This window comes from Manis javanica, chromosome 12 (assembly GCF_040802235.1).
Source record: "Manis javanica isolate MJ-LG chromosome 12, MJ_LKY, whole genome shotgun sequence".
Taxonomy (NCBI): Eukaryota; Metazoa; Chordata; class Mammalia; order Pholidota; family Manidae; genus Manis; species Manis javanica.
In genome coordinates this window covers 102,391,440-102,412,389 of record NC_133167.1, presented here as the reverse complement: position 1 = coordinate 102,412,389, position 20,950 = coordinate 102,391,440, and the positions used below count along the sequence as shown (strand labels likewise).

At 38.7% G+C, this 20,950-nt stretch overlaps 1 protein-coding gene across 4 annotated transcripts in view; it reads left to right on the top strand.

The window, feature by feature from the left end:
- TENM3 (teneurin transmembrane protein 3) overlaps positions 1-20,950 on the top strand; it is a 2,338,142-nt gene that overhangs the window by 2,219,797 nt on the left and 97,395 nt on the right. For all 4 annotated transcript variants that reach the window (XM_073219194.1, XM_073219195.1, XM_073219196.1 and 1 more), the window contains 5 exons: positions 9,027-9,241; positions 14,070-14,280; positions 14,705-14,806; positions 14,996-15,190; positions 16,264-16,464. In XM_073219194.1, coding sequence (XP_073075295.1) covers positions 9,027-9,241; positions 14,070-14,280; positions 14,705-14,806; positions 14,996-15,190; positions 16,264-16,464 — 924 coding nt within the window. The remainder of the gene's footprint in view (positions 1-9,026; positions 9,242-14,069; positions 14,281-14,704; positions 14,807-14,995; positions 15,191-16,263; positions 16,465-20,950) is intronic.

Sequence of the window (20,950 nt, the reverse complement as noted above, 5' to 3'; positions counted from 1 at the left end):
CTCTGTTTGTCTAGTTGACCCATCTTCCACCGCCTGGCCCTTGAATGTCGCTGCTGCTCAGGACTCTGCCCTTTTCAGAATAGAATCGCTCTGGGCTCTCTCAGCCACTCCGCTGGCTTCAGTCCCCTGCTGTGTGCTCCCAAATCAGTAACAGCAGCCAGTATTGCTCTCTCTTTGAGCTCTAGACATCAACTGCTTAAAATCTGTCCAAGTAGCTTTGGAACATGTCCACTTGGGTGTCTCCCAAGCATCTCAAACTCCACGTGTCTAAAACTGAACCCATCAGCCACACTGCTTATCTCTTACTGCCTAACAAGCCACATCAAAACTCAGTGGCTTAAAAGAACGATTTGTTGTCATCTCTCCTGATTCTGTGGAGCAACTGAGCCATTCTTGCCTCTTGCCTGGGTCTCTGGTGCAATGGCTTTCAGATGTCAGCCGGGGCTGTTTGAAAGCTCCACTGAGCTGGACGGCCAGGGTCACACACTCCCGTGGCTAGCTGTTGACACTGTCTGTTGGCTGAAACTCAACTGCAGCTGCCAACTGGAGCATCAGAACATGGTATTCCATGTGTCTTCGGCTTCTCACTGCATAGCAGCTTGTTCTGAAGAGAAACATGCCATTTGGGAGCACTCCCAGGGCCCAATACAGAAGTTACAGGGCTTCTGATGACCTAGGATAGTGGACATTCCAGGATGTCACTTCCATCACATCAAGAAAGTCAGGAAAATCATCCCAGTCACATGGGAAGGAGGAATCAGCTCCCCCCGCAACTGGAGATATGGCAGGAACACCTTTCCTCAGGGCATGTGGGATGGAAGGTACTGTGACAGACATCTTTGGAAACATCATCTTGCTTTCCAGATTTGCCTCTCTTCCAGGGCATTCCATACCAAGAAATGGCCTCATCAGTCACCTAGTTACCTGGGCCAGAAGTTTAGGAGTTCCACCTGACTCTTACTCCTCTTTCACCTCCCATATTCAGTCAATCAAGTCCAGTCAATTCTAACTCCAAAAGATCTCTTGGATTCCATTATCTCTCACCTGGAAGATAGAAGTCACCTTCTGTCTGAGATGTGTGTCTCTAGTCTTGCTTATCCATCCTACTGAGAGAGCAATACCCTGCCTGACCCCCTTCCGTGACTTAGATTCTGGTCAGATGCCTTTAAATGACTTACAAGGCTACCCCCACTCTGGGTACTTATTACCAGGAGCTAAACCACCTGTTTTCTTATCCCAGTTCTGATCATTAATGACTTTGTTACTTGGGGATGGGTTATATCGCTTCTCTGTTACTTAGGTTTTCTCATCCATTGGAATGATCCTGCATGTTCAGTGTAATTCTTTACGTGGTGTAAAGTACATAGCGAATGCTTGAAAAATGCTGGTGGTTATCACTAACACTATTTAATGTATATCTTCTTTACCACCAAGTAAGGCACAGATCCCACTGCTCTGTCCCAAGCTCTCAGCGCAGTCATAGGCCTATAGTTATCGACTCTTAAGTATTTGCCAAATGAGTGAATGAAAATAATATGACAAAATTATATAAAGTACATAAAGGGCCCAACACACAGTACTTGTGTAAAGTATACCAGACACATGTTGGTTCAGTTCAGTGGTGAAGAATTGAAGCTCTGACACTGACCGGGTGGCGTTAAGCAAATTACCATCTCTACCTCCTGTTTCTTCATACGTTAATAATGAGCTTGAACTTGGATAATGCATGTAGGCTGCCATGCCGTGGTTGGACACGACAAGCATTTGATGCCTGTCAGTAATTATTAGCTCACTCTTTTCTCTGCAATTCTAGATCATGTACTTTTGTAGCAAAATTCTTGAGACAGTAGAGCCTTAAATCAACATCAGTAACATCCTCTAAAGCAATAATAGAAATCCCTGTTATCAGTTGTTTACATTTTTAGTTGTTTGGATTTCATGAGAAGAATCTTATCCTTACTCTTGAACTGCATAGTGTTCGAATGCGTAATATCCATTCATTCTGCTTTGATCTGAGGAGTGGATAGACATGCTGTACACAGAGCAAGGTTCTGAGAACAGAGCAGTAGAAAAAAAAAAAAACAGTCCGTTGTTCTCCCCAGAGCACGTGACCTGCTAGGCAAGAACGGAATGAAGCGAGCAATCCCAGTGAGTGGGACAATGCACCACAGGGGAGAAGGTAGGGCACCACGCAGGACCTTTCAACCTAGTTTCATTTGAAAGGCCGAAAAACAATGCCAAAGTTTAGCATAGGGTAATTTGGGATAATATAAGACAAAATGAAAAGCCATAAATTTTGGTTAGGATAACTCAAGCAAAATGACCTCTCCAATCCAAAAACAAAACACTCCTTCTGTCCAAACTCCAGCTCAAAAAAAAAAACAAGTTATGGGCTGCAGTGTACAGCATTGTTAACTGTATTCAGTAATTACTGTCTATTTGAAAGTCACTGAGAGATCTTGAAAGTCCTCATTAACAAGGAGAAAAACTGTAACTGTGTGGTGACAGGTGTTAACTAGCTTCTTGTGGTGATGATGTCACAGTAGCCTCAAATATTGAATCATGCTGTACACCTGAAATTAATGTTATATATGTCAATTCTGTCTCAACAAAAATATTTAACTCCTATTTTATGAGTATAAATTGAGAAACTACATATATGTCTGTGTATACGCAGACATATATGTATATATATGATTCATCTGGTCTAAACTAACTCAAATTATTTTTATATTTTCCATTATTATTTTTATAAAATATGGATTTTTTTCTTAAATACTGGACAATTTCAGAGAATTTGATTTTACAGTAATTTAAAGAGCATTGAGTTTTATTCATTATTGTTTATAGTATTTGTATTGCTGTATAATAGTTCCTTAATTAGGCGCTATATTGATTTTGTCCGTTAAGCTATGTTTCTAAGGTAGTTGTTTTAGATCACTCTGCTTGTGATGTCATACTCTTCCTTCACAGTGGTAAGTTATGGCATGTAGTGGTTTATAAAAAGGCATGGTCTCTCAGAGATCTCAGAGTCAGGGTATGAATCCCATGTCAGGTCATAGAATTGGAGGGCAGGCTATTGATTGTCTATAAATGCCTAACCTTGCGTCCTGACATCTTAATTATTAGTGCCTCTGTGGGACTTAAGGTGGGGTGATCATTTACCCTCTTCAGCAACTGAGATGGATTTCTTTTCTGCCTTTCCATTGTAATCATTAGAGGCCTGCCTGCTCACAACACAACGCAGGCAGCAAATTCATGGTATTGGTGGTACAAAATTTAGTACTTTGTGATTCTGGTTGGTTTTCTGGTGTCACAAAGTGATTTTCAAGTTGATACCAAACCTCCTAATTACAGGTACGATTTTAAACACTCTGTTTTGTTCTTACAACATCTACAGGGAGTAAACTATTTTTTATAAAATATCTCAGAGTATAAGGCATTTTTAAGGCATTATCTGAAAATGCCACCTGACTGATGTATTGTCCTACAAACTGGGATCTCATATAAGGAGAGGAATAACAATAGCTTTGTGTGCGTGCTCTTTATGTTTTCACACTCTGCCAACTGTATTTTAAGACATTAAGAGTGTTGTGACACATACTTCCTGATGAAAGGGAAATTCACAGTTAGTAGGTAAAAAGACTGCTAGTGGCTCCCACAGTCAGGCACAACAGGACACATTGAAAAAAAATCTTCAAGATGATACCGTATTGTGTTTGAAGACATGGTACAGCCCACTCTTACTGTGAAGGTTTTAAAATTGGTTTGATTCCTAACCTACAAGCTTTGAGTTTAGAATAAGTACAGGGCACTCTGTTGCCCTATTTTCTCCTCCATTTTTTCCCTCCTTTTTCTCTAGTCAAGCCTACAAACAACCTTCGTGTTTCCTATGATCATTCCCAGGTTCAGGCTCTGGGGGTTTAAGGATGGAGTGATCTCAGTAAGAACACTGAATCGGCCTTCCTTTCATTTCCTCTGAAGCCAGAGTTTTCTGGAATTCAGGACATGATGAAAGACATCCGTATCCAGGCTTTTATCTAAGACGACTGATGAGCTTCAGAAGACAAGGGCATACAAGTATTTACAAGTCTGTCAAACTGTGTCAGAGCTCAGTGACTGACAAGTGTGTTTGCCCTCCATTGGGAACATTAGGGAATGCTAACAGGAATGACCACACTTGACTTGGCCAAATGGGAGAAGGGCTGGGAGTTGAAAAGCCAATCGTTGCAGCATTTGAGAAGATGTAGCCGCTGCACAAAACTCTAGTACCTGCACGCAAGCTGGAGGCTTCAGCAGGAATGGTGTACTAATCTCGGCCACCGGTTTAGGGGATTGAAGCAGAGAAAAACCAGTGTCATCCTTAACATTTCTGCATCACTGGTTATAATGAGAGGTCAGATCTGCACCTACGTTTTAGAAAAGACACATTCCAAGACTTTAATTCAAAAATAAATTCATGCAAAATAGTATAATAATCTGAAGCAAGTAGAAGTTGGTAGGCCCTTTAAAATGACATTCATAGTTCATAGGAAATGCTAGACTAGATCCGGAATCCTCTATTTTGTTCTTGTGCTACTAAAGCAAAATATGTACACCAATTTAAATTTTATTTCCTGTAACCATAATACTCCTAAGAGTTTTAAAAAGCCTATTTCTTCTGTATTGAAGTATGCTTACAATTATTAGCTGTACACATTTGATGAAATCAGCCTTATTATTATATATTTGAAACATTTTAATAATTAGTAAATAAAAAAACAAAAAGGTATTGAAAAATACCTCTCCGAATGAGACGAATGGGGACTTTTTCAAATAGTTTATGTATTCATGGATGGATATTACTTATTACAAAAGCAAATCAAGATTCAGTATCAATTCTATCCCTGTTTTCCTTTTTTATAAATATAAACACAAGAAATCTTGCTATAAAATAAGCAGATGGGAGGAGTAGAAGGATTTTTTTAGAATGCTGCCATTCATCTATTTGAAATTCCTATTAGTCATATGTCAAAAATCACAGTGTAAGCTATTTCTAAATAGTATGTCTTGTCCACAGCTGTCAATTGCATCAAATTTCTTCAGTGTTATTGAAAGCAAAGAATTGGCAAATACCTACTTTGAAAGAGATTTGTTACACAGTTGTCCAAATCAGTCCATTTCTCCATTTCTGTGGAGTGAACTCAGAAAAGGCTTTACCAAGGCTTAGCAAAATACTGCTAATAATACCTGTTACTCTCTGACTTAGTGGTACTTTGTTTAATCTGATATATGCGTAATGGGGTGGAAAATGGAACTGTTGTTCACTTTAATTCACCTTTGTTATTGTAATCTTGTTTGAGTACTCTCATTGTATTATATGTCTTAAATATCTCCATTTAACTAGCTCGTTTAATTCATGGGCAACACTTTATCATTTACCGGCAGCGCTAGTACTCATTAAAATCAAACTCTATGTCAGAAAAGGTCTGACTTGTTTTTTCAGTTCAAATAAATTAATATACATTTTGTCCCCGCCATCTCATTTCTGAATTTTTAGTCGAGGGAGATAGTAGAGACGGAGATAAAGCACAAATCCGTGCTGTGAGTTTGATAGTTGAATTAAATAAAGCACTGCTGCCTTGAATATTCTTCCCTTATTCATGTTCTCTTTGCAGTCATGAAACTCTTCTGCACATGGAAGCATTCTTTGGCAATGGTAGGGTGGGTGATGAGGTCATCACACAAAAATATTCTGCCCCGCTCTCGATGCATCAGATTTCAAAACCTGACCACAGTCTTAGATACTCCACTTCTTAACTCCGTACTTTGTCCTTGGTAGAAATGTGGGTAATACAGGGAAAGTCACTAAAGCCTTACCTCGGTTAGGTTCTCAGTAAAGGTCGGTTCCATTTCTCTTTTCTCCCTTTTTAATATTTTTAATAAAAGCTCATTTATGACAAATACAGGTACGTGGGTAGAAGCATCCAAAATGAAAAACAGAAATTGGTCTCAGGTATTTGAAAATGTCTATGACTAAAAAAAAAATGCCCAGTTACATAATCTCTGAGTGGTAGGATTATATTTTTTATTATTAGCTATATGTTCTAATTTTGTGAAAATGAATACAGATCGCTAAAATAAATATTAAGGTATCATAAAATAATTATTTAAAATTTCAAGGCATGATGTACAGTTTGTCCTCTATGAGTTGATAATGAAAAATTACAGTGACTACTATAAGCCAATTTTTAACTTCTTTTCCATAGAGCATTTCATGTCACTAAATTAGTTAAGAAAAACAGACCTGTAGCTGAGGATTGTTAAGTCCCATGATTATGAACATCAAGAAACAAAGAGAGGAAGGGAAATTGTAAATAGTGAGTTTTATTAAGCTTTCTTGTACAGTTCCTTCCTGTGTCACACCTGGATTATTACAACTGTATCCTCACCGACTCTCCAGTTGCAGGCTGCCGCACTCCCGTGCTGCGCTCTCATGTCCTGGAACGTGCCCTCGTTTTACCTTTAGCCTGATAGGAACCTTTAGTAGGTTTCCATCAGCTGAAGCTGTCCTGAGCAATTGGCGGCCCATGGGTCACTGTAGGATGCAGTAGTCCACATAGGAAACAGTCCCTACGTTTACTCGGAATATATGCTCCCTTGAACTTCACACTTATCTTTAAGTGTGAAGGTGTGAAGTTGCGAATTACTCTAGACCCCAATATCCATAACCTGGATATCTGTCCTACTTCCCCGTGATTGTGAAGCATGTTCCTGAGGAATCTTGAATTTGACTTGCGCTGGTCACACACACATGCGTGCGAGCACACACACATACACACACACACACACACATATACAACACAGAAACAAGTGCCTTTGTGGCACTGAAAAACAATGTACCTATATTGTCTACTTCAATTACTTATTTAACATGCCATATATTATATGCATAGTAATATAACACTAGTATTTATATCTCATAAGGAAAAAGGGTGGAATCATGTTGTTTTATGGAGTTGAAAATACAAAATACAAAAAAAAATCACTAACAAAGCATGTAGATCAAATCCTTTAACCTGGCACTCGAGGCCCTCTGCAAACCGACAGCCATGCTCCCTGTCCAGTCTTGCCTTGCACTGCTTCCAAGACAAACCTGCTCATGTCTTCCATTCAGTCAATACCTACTGAGAGTCAAGCACTCGATATGTAACACCCCATGTAATCCTTACGTGGTCCTGTGGTTGCATTATTACTACCCTATTTTACAGATGAAGTTCCAGATCAGAGATTCAGTATCTTCTTTACGGTCACTCTGCTAGTTAGGAACAGAGCCAGGATTCAAACCCAGGTTTGTCTGACTCCAAAACCAGTTTTCTTAATTTGCTCTCTAGGCAGATGGGTGCCTCTGCTCACCGCCACCCTTCCGCATGCCCAGTTTTCCACCGCCGTGTTTTTAGTCGTGATGTTTGCTCCAACTAGAAACCTTCTCCTACCTGTCCTTCTACGTTCACCTCAGACTTAACCCTTCAGTGAAATCATTCATCCTCCAGCCAATAGTGTCACCTTCATCTGACCCTTACTGCCGGTTTCTTTAGATCGCCATTTAGTTCATTACAGTGTAGGTGCTGTCTTCCCAACCAGGCAGTTGGTTGCTTGGTGGCAGAAGCCGTGGAATCCAAAGGAGATAATCTCTTTCTTTTCTCTGGTTTATAGTTCTCTTTCTTACCTACAGTTCTGTGTCCCTAGTAAATGCTCAAAAATGAACTCAACATTAAGTGAATCATTCTTCATAGGTAAAAGACCCCTCTCCTCTGTTGTGAAATAAAGCACAACCCTCTGATTTGAAATTAAGTCCTCTAAATTTTGAATTGACAACTGGAGGCTATTATATAATTGACACTATATAATATTATCTAATATCTGAATTAATATTCAGATTACTACTTTTTTTAAAAGGCAGACTTTATAGTAAGTCAACTTTGTGGCTTTAAAAAGATTGAATGGACAGAGGATAGTGTTTCCACCTCCGTTCTGTCCCTTAGCCTTTGTGAACCTGTCCTGGGTAAAAGACAATGGTGGCTTTATTTCTATGTGCGGCAAGTTGTAAAACCTCCTTTATCACTAACCTCAGAACAACGGAGAACTGAGAAACAACCTCAGCAAAGAGGGAAGGAGGGAGAACACCATAGCAAAAAACAAGAGTCTTGGGTCTGTTTCCTAAAAGCAGGCCATGCGGGAAGAGAGGAGATGGGCTCTCGGAGGCCACAGAACTTTGGGGAGCAGAGAATTTCTGTTTCTGTAGGTCGAAGGTCATTGAGAGGGGTGACTAATTCAAGAGTCCTGCTACGACTGCAGGTGAATTTGAGATGAGGGTCAAAAGGAAAAAAGGAAAAGTTGTGGCAGCCTTCATCAATAACTGTATGAATTTAAACTGATCCCTCCCTCCTTGAGGCATCCTAAAGTCACCACCACCCCAATCTACCGCCCTCCCAGCATTCTGCTGTTTCGATCATTTCTAATATATAGTCTAGAGGAAGCTACATAAATCAGTGCCATTGACTGGTTTTGCTGTTTGCTTAAGGATTGATTTGGAAATCTCCATAATCCATTCTGCCTTAATTTACACTTTGCGATGCTATGGTACGCTTGGAAGGACTGATAAGTACCAGACTTAATCTCTCCCAAGAAATAACAAGACATATATTTGTAAGGTAATTACGTTTCAAGTGATCAGGAAAGGCTGTCGGTATAAAAACAGTTTCAGTAATAGGCATACCTTGGGGCTAGTCGAAGGATTTTGACTTAAAAGATCTTAACGAATGTGCTAAATCAGAATGAGTTGAGCAATGTCTAACAAAAACAGCTTTGAACATGAAAATTACATGAGAGCGTTTCGTTTTCTCAAGATTAAATTACCTGAGTGTTTTAGAAGAACTTTTTGAAAGGTAAGCTGTTTTGTTGCTTGGTTTGTGGGGTTTGTTTGGTTGGTTGGTTGGTTGTTTTTTTTTTAAGTTTTTGTTCTTCAATGGATCTCTTACATTCAGGAAAATTAGGTGGATTTACACAAGAGAATAACACCATAGATTCCGGAGAACTTGATATTGGCCGAAGAGCGATTCAAGAGGTTCCTCCAGGGATCTTCTGGAGATCACAGCTCTTTATTGATCAGCCACAGTTTCTTAAATTCAATATCTCTCTTCAGAAGGATGCATTGATTGGAGTGTATGGCCGAAAAGGCTTACCACCTTCCCACACTCAGGTAAAAGTAGGCTTTCTTGTCGATAAATGAAAATGCCAGTTTGCATTTTTGAAGTTATTTTGCTTCTTAAGTTCAGCTGTTTAACTATTTGACCACTTTTGTATTGATCTTTGACAGTGAAAAGAATTTTGAATGTATGTTACACTTAAGGTTTTCAAATTAGTAGGAAGAACAGTATTTTCTTCCTAACTTGCATTAATCATTATTGATTGAGTAAAATGTGCTAAAATGTGTGAGTAACTTAATGAATATCGAACATCATTTGAGCACCTCATAAAACACCATGGATTTTCCAAGTGTTTTACAAAGATTCTGTGATAATTTCCAATGATCTTTATTCCTTTCATGTAACAGATGCAGGACGTTTTCTTCTCGAATGTATTCATACTGTTGAAAATATGTAATTTTTGACTTTATGCCAGGTTTACTCTTAGTAAAGAAATTCTAGGAACATACACACAGTAAAGAAATTCTGGGAACATAAACATAAAATATGATGATACAAACTTTATCAACTCAAGCCATGAATCTCATCTACAAATAATGAACATTGAAATTAAGAGTTTTCGTAAATAACCAAGGGTGATCACATTAGTGTGGTACTCAGAACAGTTCAAATATCCTTATATCAGACATTCAGAGAGCTTTAAAAGCAGTTGGCTTGCATCGAAAAATCATCTCACAGTAAAAGTTGCAGATACAGAACTGCTATCAGTAATTCCACAGGCGTTTTTATGATTCAATGCTGGATCATGGTGTGTAAATTGGAAATTGTGGTTCAAAAGAGGTCTCATTATGTCTAAAATAAATTATTTAAATTACCTACCATAAAATTGGCACTCCAACTTTGCCCAAGATCAACTAATATATTAGTAAATTCAAGAATTCCAAAAATGTAATAGATGGTTAATTAAAATTGACAGTTAAGTGAGCTTATTCTTGATAACCAGTTTATTTTCCCATAGAATTTCATGCTGATGTTAATTTGATTTCTAAAATGAAGACTGGAAGATTTTTATGTATGCTTTATATTACATAAGTCTGTAAGTATTGTGTTTTCTATAACCTGCAAATAAAATTATAATGAAATATTGATCATATATTAATAAAATAATCATATCTTTAAAGTAAGATAAAATTTGAACATACTTTCCCCAAGTCATTCAGATCAGGCAAAGTTTCCTACATGTACATAAATTATATAGCTGTGAAATTTTTGAATATCATGCTTTGGTGTATTCATATTTCTGATTTAATATTTTTCACATTTACATTATTAAAGCAAATGCCTGTAATCCTTGCACACCAAATATTTCTCATTGTATATGAGTGTCTGATTTTAAATGTGCTATTGTAATTACACTTGGCTGCAATCCATGCTATAGGTGACACTGACTAGGATATGACAACCAGATTTCCTGAAATGAAAACAGACCCGTATAACTTCAGTTATAGCAGATAGACTGCATTTATAGCAAGGGTTCGGTGAAATAGGAGAGGATATTTTTCCCACTGGAATCACATGCATGATTAAACTATTCTTGTCTAACTCAAGAAACATACCTCTTAAGCTAAGCAGAAGAGTGAACATGGAAACCTATAAAGTAATTTTCAGAAGATAATTTCAGAAAAAACTTATCTATGACGTTGGATACTCTGAAGGTTTATTTAAAGATTTAGGGGTGACTCTTTGCTAGTTACATATACCCTTTAAGATTAAGGAAATAAAAAGTGCAGCTTCAGATTTTCTCGTAATTCTTCTAGTATTTAAACACAATGCACATGATATCCACTTTTCTTTTCCACCACAATATATGTATTTCAATAGGTTATGCATTTTCTTAATCTCACAGGTTATAAGAGTTCCTTGCTCTGGTTTATTCAAGATCAGCAGAGCAAACAACTGTTTCTGAGTTCAGTGTTTACACATGAAATATGCTATAAAGCAGCCCAAATTGAACATTTCTCTGTTTCTAGGGAATGTTAAATGAATCAACCTGAAATAATTAAAACTGGCCAGCCATTCAGAATAGTCACTTGAGTTTTGAAAGTCTTTGTGACCCTTTATAAAACTGCCCATTTGATTGTTGCCAGGGAGTCAATTGTCTTTCTTCTCCCTGATGCCCGGTTCATTCTCCGGGACAGTTAGAAGCCTAAGGAAGCAATTTAACGCTCTGCAGCTAATAGTGTACTGTTATCATTTAAGCATATTTGCATGAAGGCTATGTTAGAATGAGCTGGAAACATGGCTCTAAGCACACACCCCTCCCACTCTTTGACCTTGTGACCTTGAGCGAATCACTTCTCTCGCCTCAGTGTCTATCTGTAAAAGGAAAGATTTGGATCAGCTCTCTAATACCTCTTCCTCCTCTTAATTCCAATGATTACAGCCGGACTATGCTGCCACTAAAAAGTTGATTTAAAAAAACAGTCAAGTATTCATAGATTCTGAGTGCTCATTTTAATAACCAAATTAAGCTTGTGGGTAATCTAACTGTTCAGAAGTGAGCCACCAAATTGCCCTTATCAAGTATAAGCTCTGTCTCATGAGAGCTCTCCAGTGTGGTGAGACCAGATTTTATCCTAAAAGTAGCATAAAATCCTAAGACTCATCCCCACAAAAAAAAACCATGTCTCCCTCTTACAAATAGATCTTACAAAGGAAAGCTGAAGTGACTCACGTTTGCCCGTAAGTGATCACTCTACACCCTAAGAACAAGGCTATTACATATTTCTATTCCAAATAATTGGCTTACTTTTCGTAGAGATGGCCTTAGCATGAAGTCGGGAGCTCATCTGAGGTATTTGGATGACCCCCCTGAAGTCCTGTGTAAATGTCCCTGCAGAAGAGCTAGCACTGGGCAGATCCTCAACAGCTGTCAGCTACACACCCCCACCTCTAGCATGCCCACCACTCCAGCCTTATTTTATAGTTTGCAGAGGTGTGATGCAAATGGCGATTTCAGTGAAAAAGGTGGTGATTGAGTATGGGCTTGGAAAACTGGTTAAAAAATAAAAATTCCTCCCTCTAAATTTTATAGTTACTGTATTTAACATTAGAGGTGAAAAATCTTTATATGCAGTGGGACCCTAAAAAGAAACTTTTTCCTGTCTGTTTGCCACATTAATACAAATATTTAAATCTGATGAGAAAATGAATGGCTTATTTGAGATGGAGGTACCTTTCAGAAGTGCTGAATTAATTTTCTTCCGATAATTTTGGAACACAATTCCAGTGAAAACTGGCAGGTCAGATATCCACACCAGTCATTATTTTCATCCTTGTAAGATATAAATGAAAAAAAGTGATTGAATGCTGATCAAGTTACAGCTTTGTGGTACATTTCTCACAACTGAATGATGTTGTGATGCCATTTTATACTACCCAAAAATTTTTTTAAATGCTTTTTATTTAGATAAAAATTATAATAGATCAGAAGCTGAATTAAATTTCTAAATTCTGTCCAATAGAAACAGCAAAAATCTGTGATTAGTGCAGTGAAAAATGTTTAACTGATTCTCTGAATCCCAACAACTGATTTTTTTCCCAATTTGACTGTGAACATTCATTAAGCATTCATATAACAAACTTTTCCTTAAATAGACTTCTGATGAAATTCCACTGAAGGAATCTATCAGAAAGTAGGATATTGATGATTCACATACATAGTACTGTAACATTAATGGTGTATATATAAATATATATATATACTATAAATGCATATATAGGTCTATGGTACATTTTTCATCGTAAACACACACCTCAGGAATAAAGTAAAACTGTATAAGAGCCTGTAGAAACTGAACCACTGTATTTTTAAGCAACTGCTATCTAGCAAGTTGATTAAAACTATGTTGGGAAGCCTTTTCAGATGTCTTCCAAATTAATTACCTTATCTCCGGTTACAAAACTTCACCTCGTTGTTACCAGTCACATTCCATATTTTTAATGATCTTTTAAAAGGTTCTCCGGTTCAATTCTTCCGGCTCCCCAATGTTCCTGATTAATCTTACTAAAACAAAAAGTAAGTCTCATGAGAGTTGACTTCACAATAATAAATGGGCATACTGCCATCTCTTCAGAAGCCTTCCACTGTTTAATTCTTTAGACTTTTGATCAGAGATGGAAAGACATCTTGATACATGTTTTCAGGGAAACCGTAATTAAGTAAAAACCTATGCGTTTCTCCATGGTGCCTGGGTGGTCACATCAGGGTCTCAGAGAGGAGGAGGGTTTTGTTCTGGAAAAGCCCCTAAAATGCCTGGGGCAGAGCACCTTTGGGTTCACAGCAGGTCCCCCGCTTCCTGGACTTCTGACCCTGCTCAAGTTCCTCAAAAATGAACTTGCCCTATCTTTGCAGTGCCAAATGTTAGTGTCTTCCTGGAAGGGTTTCCCTACAAGGATAAGTAGTCCTGGCTGCATGGTACTCAGTCGGAGGGGGAAGACCTTCAGAGACCGTCTGGTGGTCTAACTAAAACAAGGCTGCTGGGTGGGGAATGCGACAGGTTTATGGCTGTATCTGCCAACTGCTGAAACTCAGCAAACTTTTTAATCCGTAGGAAGAATTAAATAAATTTGGAAACCACATCACACACTAAGGGAAAAGATGACCTGAGAGGCTTAACTACCACCATGGTGTGCAGTAGGTACTGTTCTTCATCCCTGCCAATGCTGGGCATACATGCCAGGCGATCAGGGACCTTTTTCTAACCGTGCATTTGTTAGGGTAAAGGAGAAAAGTTAGAAGAAAAAAAAGAACAGAGACAGCAGCAGCTGTGCGCATAGTATTTCCGCCGACTCACCTGTCTTCCTCATCCTCATCCTCAGTATGACTTTGTCGAACTCCTGGACGGCAGCAGGTTGATCGCGAGAGAGCAGAGGAACCTGCTTGAGTCGGAAAGAGCAACGCGGCAGGCGAGGTCCGTCAGCCTTCACGAGGCCGGCTTTATCCAGTACCTGGATTCTGGAATCTGGCATCTGGCTTTTTATAATGACGGCAAAAATACGGAGCAGGTGTCTTTTAATACCATTGTAATAGGTAAGAACAGTCTTCGAAGCATCTTTTTCTAGGCTGCAGCCCAAAGAATAGAAACTACATTGTCTTCATCAATTCTGAGGGACTCCTAGGGTGCTAAAGCCGGAGGTGAAATGTGAGGGATATTTTTAAATTGCTCATTTGTGAATATGTGACAAACCGTAAAGGGGCAGAAGGAAGTATGATCTGGAAGTGTCTTGGAGGAGGACATCATGAAAGCAATTAAAAACCTCAGCATGTGAAAGGGCCCTGCTCTGCTGTCCTATTCAGATCATCTGGTAGAGATGAATCCTGTTCAGGTTATGGAGCGGAGCATCCGTAATTCCTCCAACACACAGATAAAGTGATCAGAGTGACAGAGTTTACCTCGTGCAAGAGGGAGGCCATGTGATCAGCAATAAATATTCCTTCTTTCCCTTGTCTTCAGAGTCTGTGGTGGAATGCCCCCGAAATTGCCATGGAAATGGAGAGTGTGTTTCTGGAACTTGCCATTGTTTTCCGGGATTTCTGGGTCCGGATTGTTCAAGGGGTATGCGACTTGAATTCTTTTCTTAAGCCCATGTAAATAAGCTGTAGAAACACGAGTAAAACAAGAATCCACCAAGACAGGAGAGAAAGGGGGCATCTGGCGTACTGCTTGTCCCAACGATGCGTCTGTTCTTTGAGAAGCTCAGCGGAATCGTGGCTGTTAACCCTTCTGTCGTGTTTTATTTCACAGCAGCCTGTCCGGTGTTGTGCAGCGGCAATGGGCAGTACTCCAAGGGCCGTTGCCTCTGCTTCAGTGGCTGGAAGGGCACCGAGTGTGACGTGCCGACTACCCAGTGTATTGACCCTCAGTGCGGGGGCCGTGGGATTTGTATCATGGGCTCTTGTGCGTGCAACTCAGGATACAAAGGAGAAAGTTGTGAAGAAGGTAAACATGTCAATATTTCCAGAAGTCTATTGTTATCTGCATAAAGCAACAGATTATAGTTGTAATCTTTTAGTTGTGCAGCTGAATCTTTGTGTGTGCATCCTTATGAAAGTAATTCGGATTTTCATATTTATGGACGCATAGTCTTATTAACATTTTAGCTAATAAGAACAACAAATACCAAAGGGCTTTGCTTTCAATAGGATGAATAATGCCTTTTTTTTACTCTGAGAAAGTAAGTGAACAGTTGTGTCCTGAAACCAACAGTAGACTGTTGATTTTTTTTTTTTTTTACAGTTTTTCACGTTGATGCCAGCTTTTAAATCTAGTATTTTGGCATCTCTAGCAAGACAGAAGAGTGAGCTTAATATAGTAATGAGAAAAGTATGACCTCATGGGTTCATTCCATAACTGTGTATAGTAATAGTCAAGATGCTATACTGTAAAGTATAGTTGTTTTTTTCAAAAAGCAGAAAAGCACCATTTCCGTTCTTCAATCAAATTGATTTTATTGATCTGCACACACAAAGTAATGCAATTAAGTCCCCGGAATTAAATTTTCAGGCCATTGACCCTACAAGTGTAAAGTTTCATTGAGTCAAATTGCTAAATTAAATCTCGTCATCTAAAGCACATTAAAGTGAATTAAGAAGGATAGGGAGTATGCAACTCATTTATTTCTCAGTTTGAGAGTCCCATACAGCTGTCAGTTCTCAGTGGTTGTAGGTTAGGTCAGCTGATACAATTTTGTTATAGAGAAGCCAATACTTATTATTCTCTGATTAAGCAGAACAGAGAGCAATAGTCTGAGATCTCAAGAGCATATGTGTATAAATTCATGAAAATTACAAATCCTTGCCAGACTCTCAGTTACCTAGCTGGCATGAATCTTAATGCTTTATTGTAAAATTCATTGCATTTGCAGAAACAAGTTCTTGAAAATGGTGGGCAAATATTGCAGAATCCAGAAGGTTCATGTAAATGAGATGGGGACTTAATTCTTTATTCTGCATGCTCTGTGTATGGAATCTTCTAGATTTAATCATAGACTTGTTCTCTTTTCTTTACACTAGCTGACTGTCTAGACCCTGGCTGTTCTAATCATGGCATGTGTATCCATGGGGAATGTCACTGCAATCCAGGCTGGGGTGGTAGCAATTGTGAAATACTGAAGACCATGTGTCCAGACCAATGCTCTGGTCATGGAACGTATCTTCAGGAAAGTGGCTCCTGTACTTGTGATCCTAATTGGACTGGCCCGGACTGCTCAAACGGTGAGGCTGATAAATGCGGTCTAATTCAATGCTTAATATTGTTTAGCTAAAGATTAAGATATTTTAAGTTTTTAAAACATACTTGTTAACTTTAATACAGATTTTATTCAAGTGATTATTTATAGAAAGAAACATTAAAAGTAATGAAACAGTTGTCTTATAGGAACAAGCTTAGTCAATTTGTCTAATTAAAATTGTCAATTAAAATTCCTCCTTTAGTAGTATCTTAAAGAATAATCTGTCATTTGAGTAAAACACTGTCTTCTAAACTATTAAGGCCCATGTACAGCATGGAGATTTAAGCATATTACCTCATAAACAGAGAAGTCTCATTTAAAAATGATTTGACAACATCAGGTTAAACATGATCATAATAAAGAGTGTACATATAGAGATATGATGATGTGTATAATGGCTTAACACTGAGTTGTAAATTATGCATACAGTAGAAATAGCAGGTTGTAATTTTACTCAATCAGTCAAGTTGTTATTGAGCACCAACTATGTACATGGCATTGTGAGAGGCCCTGTAGGGATAAAAGAATAATGAATCATTCCTGTCCTTGGGAATAGTAGCTTTCAGATTTTTTGACTATGACCTGAATGACCTACAGTCTTAAATACATTTTTACATTGTGACCTAGTATATATATACACATGCATATACTCACATAATTGAAACAAAGCTTTACAAGGTTATAGACACTGCTACTTTTTCTCAAGACTATTACATCTTTTTTTAAATGCTGATCACAACCCGTGAATTAATTCCCTGACCCACACATTAGTCACACAGTTTGAAAAGATGCTGTTCTGGTGGAGATTACAGTTTAATTGGGGAGATAAGGTGAACATACATGAGATACTTAGAAATCAGTACAATCCAGCTTAATATTTTATTGAGTGTTACATGGAATAATATGCTAAATTCGATCAACATTCAGAGGAATAATCCTGCATTGATGGATATTGAAAGTTTTCAAGGTGACTTTCATTAACACTTCCTGCCTTCTTTTAAACATTGCAGTTAGTGTAGAGTATGGGGCTGTATCTCTTAACTAGGGGGACAATAAAAGAAAGAACTTAAGAACATGGACTCTAAAATCAGACGATTGGGCTCATATCCTGTCTCCAGTACTTCCTTAGACAAATGACTATATACTTCAGTTTACTCACCTATAAAATGAATTTAACCGTAACACATTCTTTACAAAGATGCTGTGGGAATTACTTGAATCAAAGCCTATAAAGTCCTTTGTACACTGCTTAGCCCATAATACATTCTGAATATAGCTGCTACCACCACCATTAGGGATGTTACTACTACTAGTATTTGCAAAGGTTCCATGGTGAGAATATCACTATATACATGGGATCGTGAAGAAAAAGTATTTGGTGGTAAAAATAGAGTTTGGTCCAGTGTTAGGGGACACAGCTTAGAAGTGATGGTTTGGACAATGGAGAATTCACCGAGAAAAGGAAGTGTGCCCACTAATGGGATGAGAATAGTATTTTAGAACTGTGGTGTAGATTACAGGTCAGAGAGAGAGCAGGGAGACTTTGAGGACTGGCAGACAGGTCTGGGGGCTCCCCCAGAAGGGCGGGGTGGTGAGAGCAGAAAGTAGTGTGAAGTTAGTCCAAATGAGGAGGAGAAATCAGGGACGTTGTAAAGGGAAACTAGACAGGACCTGCTGAGCAGACAGAGTGCAGAATTGGTGAGAAGCGCTGAAAATCTGAATCAAGGGAGACGGGTCTGGGGGCTCCCCCAGAAGGGCGGGGTGGTGAGAGCAGAAAGTAGTGTGGAGTTAGTCCAAATGAGGAGGAGAAATCAGGGACGTTGTAAAGGGAAACTAGACAGGACCTGCTGAGCAGACAGAGTGCAGAATTGGTGAGAAGCGCTGAAAATCTGAATCAAGGGAGACGGGGCTTCACGTCCCCATCTCTGCATGGGCCGCACAGGTGGGCGGGCTCTGGCTCGCAGGGCCCTAGGGGAGGCCACAGGAAGACCAGTGAGAAATTGAGAAGGTGGTGCTGCGCTTGGCCACGCATGCTCTCCAAGAAACAGTAATACAGCAGAAGAAGAGGGAGAATGAGAAGGAAGAGGGAGAGGAAACGTGGAGAAGGGAGAGAAGAGGAGGAGAAGGTGGGGAGAGGAGACACTAAAACCACACGTTCATTAGCAGCATCGAGTAAATAAAAGCATTCTGCGTAAGGCTTAGATTCGTGACGGATTCCAGCTACCCTTCGTTCTGCCCACACTGATAGCCTCCTTCCCTGAGCCCCTGTTGTTCAATGGCAGGTGGTTCTGGAGCTGAGTTGCCTGTGTCCAGATCTTGGACTGGCCGTTCCCTAGTAGGATGATGGGGGACCAGTTACCCACGTCTCGGTTTCTTTATCTGCGAGTGATAATGGTACTGCTTACACAATTTCTGTAAGGACTGAATGAGTTACTGCGTGACGAGCACTTAGAATAGCTCCTTACGCATAGTAAGTACTCACTATTAACCGCTGATAGAAGTAGCGGTGGTGGTGGTGGTGGCAGCTATGGCAGTGGGTCCTAAAGGCCAGTTGTAGTTTGTCATATATAATTGCTCCTCCATCCTGAGGTGCTTCCGCACATAAGGACTGATTGGATATGGTTCCCCAAATATGAAATGAAAAGTAAATCATTTCATCTGTTAGTATAACCTCATGGCATAAACCTCAAGGAAATCTTGCCAGGTAGCTAAATGAACATGCCTATTTTCAAGAGAAAAAAAAAAACGGTATTTACAAATGATTTTTAAATATAGGTGACATGTCTTCTACCCTGTGAACCAGTATCAGATGAGAGGTCAGTATGCCACGTCACCTACAACAGACGGAATCCTGCAAGCCCAAACTAAAGGGCGTTTTATATAAGGCTAAGTTGTAGTGTTGATGAAAACTTCTGCTGACCCCTTCAGTAGATACTCTAGACAGAGACAACTCAACATTTTCTTTCATGCTTCTGCCCTATTTCATTTCTCTTTCCCTTTCCTCTCCTCCCTCCTTGTTGCACACGAGGCTTATATATGATACATTTATCACCATTTCACAGAACTGTTTGATGATCCAGATAGCTTGAGGAGCCAGAACTTGGTTACAAAATTCATGCCTGCGAGAGCAAACGTGTATAGGACGAATAAGAGTGAAAACATACATTGGGGGCTGGATTATCAAGCACCTTGAATGGCTCACTAAAGAGTTTTAGAAAATCCTCACCAGCCAACATGTATCAAGCATGGGGACGTGGCATTCTTGTCAATAACACGTTAATTTGTTTTGTCCTCCGTTCTTAAATATGTATTTTAATAATTACAAGAATCAAGATAGGCATTTAGTTCTGTTGTTTTTATTTCCATTTCTGGCTTCTATACTAAAAAAATGCATCCCCTCTTTGCCCCCCCCCCCAAAAAAAATCTGGTTAAAGTTTATAGATATAAACTTTATGTCTCTTATGCCCCCATCAGTAAAATAGGCATAATAATACTGACTATAAAATAATGCTTGCTTAAAATATAGTTATTCTAATTTGTTTCCTGCCTACAATTATCTAAATAGGAAAGGAATAGGGAAATAACCCCTTTTCTGTTTCATATACATTTAATACATTACCTGAATTATTTTATAAATAGTAGTTTGTCATTGTTATTATGTAGCTCTAAAGGTAATATTCAGTCTTCATAAAATTATACTGCTATGAATTTCAAGAAATATATAACTGTTAATTAAATGATTAAATTGGCTGCCAAAATCACATATCATTGTTTTGCATATTCAGACTGATTTTTTATGCTGATGTAATTATTTAGTAAGTTGAAAATCTAATTTTTTCCTGTATATGAAATGACTGTTCAGATACAGTAAGCAAAGAAAAACTTTATTAAATCATGCTATTAACTGCAAGAGACAGAAAACTTAGAATTTTTAGTGAAGACCTCAAATATGAAGATATTCATCCTGTGAACATACCGAGTTCAAATTTATCTGCATATTGAACAGTTCTCATTGAAAGTTTATAAACATGTCATTAATCTACATGACTTACAGTGTACTAGCAGTATAATTGTGAATTTCTGATTCCTAAAAGCAAAATACTTCATCAGCTACCTCTTTTCTTGTGGAACTGATGTGCAGATATCTCGAATTCAATAGGAGAGTATATTTTTAGACCAGACGAAACATTTGGATAAGCAGCTAAAGGAGGAGAAATGAATTCGTTCCCCCAGAAAGTTTGTAGGTTTGAAAGCAACAGAGCTTTCTTCTGTCTTTATCCGCAGTTTGTCCATTAATTAGCCCTTCAATTCCACTTCAGCTAAATTTACTCTAATTAATAAGTTCATTACAAAGATTGACGCACCTTGCTCAAAGCTAGTGTGCTAAATGCTGATAAACACCTTCACCCTAATGAAAAATTGATCAGATTGCATAAAAAGAGTACTCAGAAAGAAACCTCTCTCTCTTC